The sequence below is a fragment of the Leptodactylus fuscus genome, chromosome 3, assembly GCF_031893055.1.
Source record: "Leptodactylus fuscus isolate aLepFus1 chromosome 3, aLepFus1.hap2, whole genome shotgun sequence".
Lineage (NCBI taxonomy): Eukaryota > Metazoa > Chordata > Amphibia > Anura > Leptodactylidae > Leptodactylus > Leptodactylus fuscus.
Window position 1 is genome coordinate 14,902,558 of NC_134267.1, and position 8,612 is coordinate 14,911,169.

The following is an 8,612-nucleotide window of genomic DNA, read 5'->3' on the forward strand; positions in this document are numbered from 1 at the left end:
TATAAGAAGTTCTTTTACTTCTCCCTTCTGCTCAATCCGCTCCTGACTGTGGCTCAAAAAACCGCAGCAAAATCTGCATAAAAAAAATATCTACGTTTCTGCAAAGTGTGAACGTAGCCTAACTCAAACTACAGCCCAGCAGTGTAAGGGTTATGTGCAGGCAGGGCTTGTAGTTTGTGCAGCCTCATTCTCCCCGCCCTATCGAGGAAGTTGTGCTCAATATGTCGCTGTGCAGCAGAGCTGTGTGTCTCTCTGTGTTGTGGTTGGGGGCTGCTGTTTTTTGTTCTGCAGATGGGGACCCTGAATTACAGCGGGTGACACGGCACAAGCCTGTCAGACTCTTCACGGGGGAGGACCTGGCCAGGTATAATGGGGAGCAGGTGAGTGTCCCAGATCGGATCTTCTTACAGGGTTAATAAGTGCAGGACATGAATGAATGAGCTGCTACTATATATAGAGTGCATTGCTTCATCACAGTACTGTATAGAGTGCGTTGCTTTATCGTTGTACTGTATAGAGTGCATTGCTTTATCATAGTACTATATAGAGTGTATTGCTTAACATAGTACTATATAGAGCGCATTGCTTTATCGTTGTACTGTATAGAGTGCATTGCTTTATCATAGTACTATATAGAGTGCGTTGCTTTATTGTAGTACTATATAGAGTGCATTGCTTTATCGTTGTACTATATAGAGTGCATTGCTTTATCGTTGTACTATATAGAGTGCGTTGCTTTATCGTAGTACTATATAGAGTGCGTTGCTTTATTGTAGTACTATATAGAGTGCGTTGCTTTATTGTAGTACTATATAGAGTGCGTTGCTTTATCGTTGTACTGTATAGAGTGCATTGCTTTATCATAGTACTATATAGAGTGCGTTGCTTTATTGTAGTACTATATAGAGTGCGTTGCTTTATTGTAGTACTATATAGAGTGCGTTGCTTTATTGTAGTACTATATAGAGTGCATTGCTTTATCGTTGTACTGTATAGAGTGCGTTGCTTAATCAGGGTCAGAATCAGACCAAAATTTCCAGGACCATCATCAAGAGTCCACTGGATCAGGTAAAGTTACACTAAACTCCCAGACAACCCTATAAGCAGCCGCGCTATAATACCTGACACGGCCCGCTGACAATAAAATATTTGTGACAAACTATTGGATCCAGTGAGATGTGGACATTGTGTGTTGTACTGACTGGTATTGCCGGGACAGTCACATGTGGAGCTGCCATTAGTTTCAGCTAAAGAGGAATATACGTCATGTGCTGTCAGGGCTCCCCCATGTGATACTGGAGGATTTCTAGGACATTAATACACTCAATAGCAAAAAAATACCGTACCCAGATTAAAAAAAAATGTTGGATTGCTGCAAAACTCATCCTGTAGATGTCTCAGGCAGATATGTAAGTGCTGTGGTCTGGTTAGAGGGCTGAAGAGTGCTATCCCCTGAGCTACTTTTGGGTAGTATACCTCTTGACTCGCAGACCTGTATCTACGACATTGTTCCCAGTTGACAGAGTGGGCGCATACTTGGTTGTTTCCACGAATTGCTCCTCATCAGACTCCTCTGACCTACACGTTAGGAGGTGTTGGGGGCCATGATGACACTGAGCTGTAAGTCTCGCCTTTCTAACAGTGGAGGGATATCAGTGCTGTAACTAACGGCACCTATGTCTCCGGCACCCGGGAACATATGGCAAAGCTGGCAGTGCGCTGAATTCGGTCTCTGTCAGCTTTCTAGTGGTATATAATACTGCCTATGTCAGAGGATGTGAAAGACTCCTGATGATAGTAAGCATGGCGCCTTAAGCCGCTCAAGAGCAACCATCTCGGGCGTGGGGGACCTGCATGGAGTGCTGCATATAATTCAGACCAGTGGTTCTTAGCCGCAGCACGTATACCCTGGGGCACGTATACCACAGATTAGCACCCATTGCAATAATGAATAACGTCACTCGTAACCCCTTGGTTTTACTCTGCACAGCAACACTCGCCAAGGCCTGTGGGTGACCCGGCCAGATCTCCTCCATTTGGAGACATATCGCAATATTGTGTCCCCACTCATTAAAGTAGTTACACTGGATCTGGAAGAACTTCCTAAACAGCGCCACCCCTGTCACCCCTATTCTATCCGGTATTGTCAACTGGTTCCATTCATGTATAAACTTTCGGACATCTTGTGATTTTTCTTGCAGTATTTGTGCCATTAATACATTTTGTAATAGATATTTGAGCCTACTCCGGAGAGAAAGCCGCGACAGTTGTGGCAGGCGGGTTTTGACCCAAGAGTGACGCGGCTCCCCGCGTCACTCTCTTTGCCAAAATCCGCCCACCCGCTCCCCGCGTGAACTAAGCCTGAATAGATCATTAGAACTAACACCTATTTCCCTTCTTCTCCATAGGAGGATCAGCCCATATATATGGCAGTGAAGGGCGCCGTCTTTGATGTTTCAGCTGGAAAAGGTAATTTTGTTTCTTCTTTGAGAAAATCTTTTTGCATTCTTGCATTGAAGGGAAGCCAAAGCATGACTACTTCCTTCCAAAAACAGCACCACCCTTGTCTATGGGTTGTATTTGGTATTGCAGCTCAGTCCCATTATAATAAATAAGGCTGAACTGCAGTACCAGATATAGACAAGGGTCGAGCTGTTTCTAAAAGGAGGCCGCCATGTTTCTTCAATCTCATACAACCCTTTATAGCAAAAAAAACAAACAAAAATGAGGTCGGGTCATGATCACTATTTCGATGGTGCAGGGCATGACTGTTCAAGTTTGCAAATCTGTGTGTGTCTTCTTAAAGGGGTTGTTACGGACCATTATTTCCTATCTACAGGACGGGAGATAAGTGTTTCGATCGCTGGATAAATCAGTGATCAGGAGGACGGGAGACCGAAAGCCTCACTTCTATAAGGCTGTGGGCACTGCCAAGGATTATAGTCCTGGCAGCCTCATAGAAGTGACTTGAGTGTCCATCACACAATCCCCTGACCTGAGGATAGGGAATAAGTGTCCATAATGGCACAGCCCCTTTAAGGACTTATACAAATGACCATTATGTGGTTGAGTCAAGTCCAAGAATCGGACAAATGCATGGAAAATGGGACCTGTGACTATGGCCACTGACTAATGTCAGCCTTCCCTCCATGTGCTGTCCATTCTTCATACAGACAGCGCAGGGACATGGACAACGACCATCTGAATAAGCCCTAATAATAAATCCAGAGGTCGTTTGGGGAATCTGATTGGATTTGTCATTGTAATTGTCATTGTGCTGGTTTCCTGGTGTATTTTGCAGAGTTTTACGGGAGGGGAGCCCCATACAATGCACTCGCTGGAAAGGATTCGACACGAGCTGTTGCCAAGATGTCCCTGGAACCAGAGGATCTCACTTCTGACACGGTACGGTTGGCGGCCACTGTATGCGAATGCTCCAATAGTGTGACCCGGTCACTGCAGAGTATACAGAGCCATCGGTGTGGGTTCTTGGTGGGGAGGCCAACAGTATTGAGTCTTTAAGGACGCCTTTAAGGATGGGTACCCACAGGACCTCTCCTCTGTTAATTTGCCGGTCTAAATTCTGCTGTCACAAAACCTGCCTGGGTGTTATATGTGCTGGTGCTCCTTCTGGAATCGCTGCAGGCATCTGTCTGCATTGCAATGGTAAAATCCTGCAGCATAAGTTGCAATGAATCAGGTTAAAAACCTGCAGCGCAGTATACAGTATATAGACTGTGAGCCCCATATAGGGATGACAATGTACATTTTTTTTCCCCTATCAGTATGTCTTTGTAGAATGGGAGGAAATCACAGGGATTTGAACCCAGGACTCCAGTGCTGCAAGGCTGCAGTGCTAACCACTGAGCCACTGTGTTGCCCCTCAGCAGCGCAGTATATGGACGAGAAGTAGTGGATGGTTCCCATAACATGGCCATATCTGTAACCTGTAACATATGGGACGTTCATGTACACTTTGTCATATTTGGCCGACCTTCTCATTGCACTTTATCTGGTTATTTCCTTCAGACCGGCCTCACCGAGGAACAGCTGAAATCTCTGGACGACATATTCCAGAACGTGTATAAGAAAAAATACCCAATTGTGGGGTACACCGATCAACGTATCCTGAACGAAGACGGCAGCCCCAACTCAGGCTTCACCCCTGAGGACCAACCGCACTTCAAGATCAAAGATGAATTTTAAACAACTTGAAGACATTGTTGTCCGAAGAGCACGTGGCCTTCTTTACCACAAACGGCGCCTCCTATCCATGGGATGTGTCCAGTATTACAGCTCGGCAACAATTACTTGAATACTGCAATACCGGACACAGCCTGTGGACACAGGTGGCGCTGTTTCTAGTTCTTATTTCAATAGGAGAACATTTTGAAATCCTGATTCTCTTCTTCGATCAGTCTGATCTTTGTAACTTGGGAGGAATACACTGTAGAGGGGTTAGACATTATTCTGATGACTTGATATCTCTATAAACTATTTTATGTTTCTGGGAAAGAAGGAATGTTCCCCTTTAGATGGGACAGGGATACTAGTGTGTATCCTCCGAAGGCCCGTTAACACAGCGGAATTTTCTGCCGCCGATTCCGCCCCCAAATCATGTTCTCCTCTACTTACTGTGTGCAGTGTATGGCAGCTAGACTCCGCCCACCAGCTCAGGGAGAACTGCAACCTACAGATAGATCCTGACGAGGGGAAAACTGCAGAATGTAAATCTGCGGCACTTTATCCTGAATAGTCAAATGAAATGAGCGGTCCACTTCCAATCCTCGCCTTGTGATCAGTATATTCCATACGGTGCGGCCTCAGAAGAGACCCCATGTTGTCACACGTCCCGAGTCATATACCTCAATGGGTAAGGGGAGAATATTTCCGTAACTGCTGTCTATCGTAACAGATTCAGCACATAAGTTCTTACAATCTTACTGAAAACTTTTTCTATTCTTCTATATTGGCTTTGTCGTTTTTTGGGATGCATGTATAGAAGGGGTTAACTAAATTTGGATGATTTTGAAAAAGAATTTGCGTGTCTCTTACATATATGGTATGTACATGGTGTCAACGATTGACAAAACTGGTTGATTATCCATTATAATCCGGCCTCTGTGCACACAGAGAGGAAAAACCAGAGCCAGGCCATCAAGTAAAACGGTGAAGTTATTACTACCTGCATCCACCTCTAGGGGGCGCTGAAGGCTTGATTGTAAGGGGTTTAATTATAAAGGTTTTTCTAGGCTTGTAATACTGATGACCACAGGTGAGCGCTGCGGCCTCTTCACTGAATACCAAGAACAGTGCCATACATTAGATAGTGGTTGTCCTTGGTATTGCAGCTCAGCCCCAGTCACTTGAAAGGGATGGAGTTCTAACTAGGTAACGTGATGAACAGACATGATGTCACTAGCCTGTAAAGTGGAAATTGCTCTCACCTAAGCACTGCTGTGTCTTTGTGCAGCTGATCTGTGGGGGTCCTGGGTTTTTTTTTTATTTACAAAAACTGATATAGTTTAATAGCTGAAAACGCCATAAAATATGATCCAAAAATGCAATGTGAGTATGCCATTAAAGGGGTTGTCCAGGCAAAAATGGACTTTATTTTTTTTTTTTTATAGAAGGTCTCCAATATCGCCACAGATTCTTTCCCTTGGTCTCCTGCTCTGTGGTGTTTGGTACAAGGTTGTCAGCGACATGAAATACAGCGCCACCTCCACCAAAGCGCTCATTACAGCAGCCATCCACTGCCAATGGGATCCGCAGTAGTCACAGGGTGGCGGCACACGTGATGCAGGGCCCCACCGTCACATACAAGATGGCACGCCCAATACCTCTTCAATGGCCACCATTTCTACATGACGAGTGACGTTCTTTGATTCATTCGCTTCATTCCTTCCCTGCCCCACTATGTGATTGCCATGGACCAAGAGACATCACACATTACACAAGGCATCCTCCGCCTTCTCCATCCAACTTTCCATTCTTCCATATAATACACATGGTCACGTGTTGTGGCGGAGCCAGGAAGATGGTGTGCTGTACCCGGAGGAATTGGTTATAAGGTGCACTGGGCCCCCCTCACATATCAGCGGTGTGACACCGGGCCCCCTCACATATCAGCCGTATCACACCGGGTCTCCTCACATATCAGCCGTATGACACCCGGCCCCCTCACATATCAGTGGTGTGACACCGGCATCCTCACATATCAGCCGTATGACACCCGGCCCCCTCACATATCAGCCGTGTGTCACCGGGCCCCCTCACATATGAGCAGCATGATACTAGCACCCTCACATATCAGCAGTGTGACAGCGGGCCCCCTCACATATCAGCGGTATGACACCGGGCCCCCTCACATATCAGCGGTATGACACCGGGCCCCTCACATATCAGCGGTATGACACCGGGCCCCCTCATATCAGCGGTATGACACCGGGCCCCCTCACATATCAGCGGTATGACACCGGGCCCCCTCATATCAGCGGTATGACACCGGGCCCCCTCATATCAGCGGTATGACACCGGGCCCCCTCACATATCAGCGGTATGACACCGGGCCCCCTCATATCAGCGGTATGACACCGGGCCCCCTCACATATCGGCGGTATGACACCGGCCCCTCACATATCAGCGGTATGACACCGGGTCCCCTCACATATCAGCCGCATGACACCGGGCCCCTCACATATCAGCTGATCACATCAGTCACGTGGCCTGGTTATAGCTCACTCCTATTGAAGTGAATGAGGCTGTGCTGCAGTTCCTAACAGCCTGGACACATTAAGGCCTCACTTTGCAGAAACGCAGCTTTTTTTGTTGCAGATTTTGGTGCATTTTTTGGAGCCAAAGCCAAGAATGTCTACAAAAGGAACGGGAAATATCCAGGAAGGTCTTATACTTTTCTTTTTGCACATGATGAGAAAGCAGAAACAAAAAAAATGCAAAAAATCAACCATATAAAAGTGACCCAATAACATCAGCCAGTGTCCATTAATCTCCATTATGATAGGCATCCGTTTTTTTCTATAAGGACATTATCAGAATGACCAGCCATCGGTTGTTGCCCTTCTCCTGGGTGTGACCATATACAGTGACGCACTGTACAGAACCGCCCCCTACTGACAAAGGGAATGGTAACACCCAGTTGTCAATGTCGTCCTATAACCCCAGGAGGAATAACAAGGAGCCGCGCAACACAGAAATCTAAGAAAAATTGTTCCAGAATTTTTATTTTATTGAGGACACAAGCATTTTCTGCAAATTTATCAGGAGAGGTGACCGGGCACTAAGGATATATTCACATGTGGTTTCTGCTTCTATGGAAAAAGCGTATCATTGTACTGCAGCAAAATATTCTAGTGCAACATATGGCGGGTGCGGTAATGCACAGCAGCAAAAAAACCTGCTAATGTGTTGTATTAAGCCATGACTACCACTAGATGGCGGTATACACCTATACATTCACTTCATACACTTGTTAGTGGAGACCAGTTTGGGTCTATACTGGGGCAGGTTTATTACGCCTGGTGTGGCTTCTATAGGTGTATACCTTTGGGGAGTCTGGCTGTCTCCCCATTCCTGGCATGTCCTGAGAGACTTAAAGGGGGTGTCCAGGAATTGGATAAATCCCAGAAGAGATCGGAGAAGGTGTAACATAATAAAAGAAATCATACTCACCTGTCCCGGGTGCTCCAGTGTCTGACATTGCTATCTTTTATCTGCCATGCCTTTGCTTCAGGAAGTTCTGTGCTGAACAAGACCGCTGAGGCCAAACCATTCCAGTTGCATTTGGCGCGACGTGTGCAACAAACAATGGAGCGCCAAGAATAAGTGATTACGATTTCTTTTATAATGTTACACCTTCGCCAGCCTCTAGAATTTGTCCAATTCCTGAACCAACCCTTTAATTCCCAAACTCAGGGATGTATATAGTCTAGGGGCTATCAGCAATGTATACACAGTATACAGTAAGCTCCCCCTAGTGGCGACTGAAAACAGAATCTTATTTAGCTATATCTAATTTGGAGATTTGGAGCAATGTATCATAAATACAGAGCTCTGACTACTAGACAGATATATTAAGAATCAGCATATGGGATTAAAGGTGAAGATTGGGTCCTGGTCTATTTAGAACGTTACTTTGTGTTTGTTCATTGTGTCAGATGATATAACAAACTTCTGGGTTTGTCAGGTAAGGGGGCATTGATGTCACTGTAGCAGATGGTCAGGGGGCTGAGCTGTTCCCTGCTGCTGTTTTATGAATCCTGCATTTACACTGGGACAATGGACAATATGTAACTTTGCTCCTTACAATACGATGTTGTTTCCCCTGACAACTAATTCTACACAATGTGAATCTGTAATTTATGTATCTCCTATGTATCGAGCTTATGTGCACTGACATCACAGAACCTCATGGAAACCTTTGGTCGGGTTTGGCCCATCGCCATGTGTGTAATAGTGCTAGTGTATATGACATAGATGTCACTGTTACACTGTATCGCTGCATAGCTGAGTGTGCAATGTCTTGTGTAAGAATCAGAAAGCCACAAATTACATCAGGCAATGACTCTCTCACCATAGTTTCTATATATATA

At 45.6% G+C, this 8,612-nt stretch overlaps 1 protein-coding gene across 1 annotated transcript; it reads left to right on the plus strand.

The window, feature by feature from the left end:
• Positions 1–206: 206 nt before the first annotated feature.
• NENF (neudesin neurotrophic factor) lies at positions 207–4,983 on the plus strand. Its single transcript, XM_075266490.1, has 4 exons — positions 207–380; positions 2,409–2,469; positions 3,302–3,405; positions 4,030–4,983. Exons 1-4 carry the CDS (start codon positions 222–224, stop codon positions 4,204–4,206), a joined length of 501 nt encoding a protein of 166 aa, XP_075122591.1. The 5' UTR covers positions 207–221; the 3' UTR covers positions 4,207–4,983.
• The last annotated feature ends 3,629 nt before the right edge of the window (positions 4,984–8,612 follow it).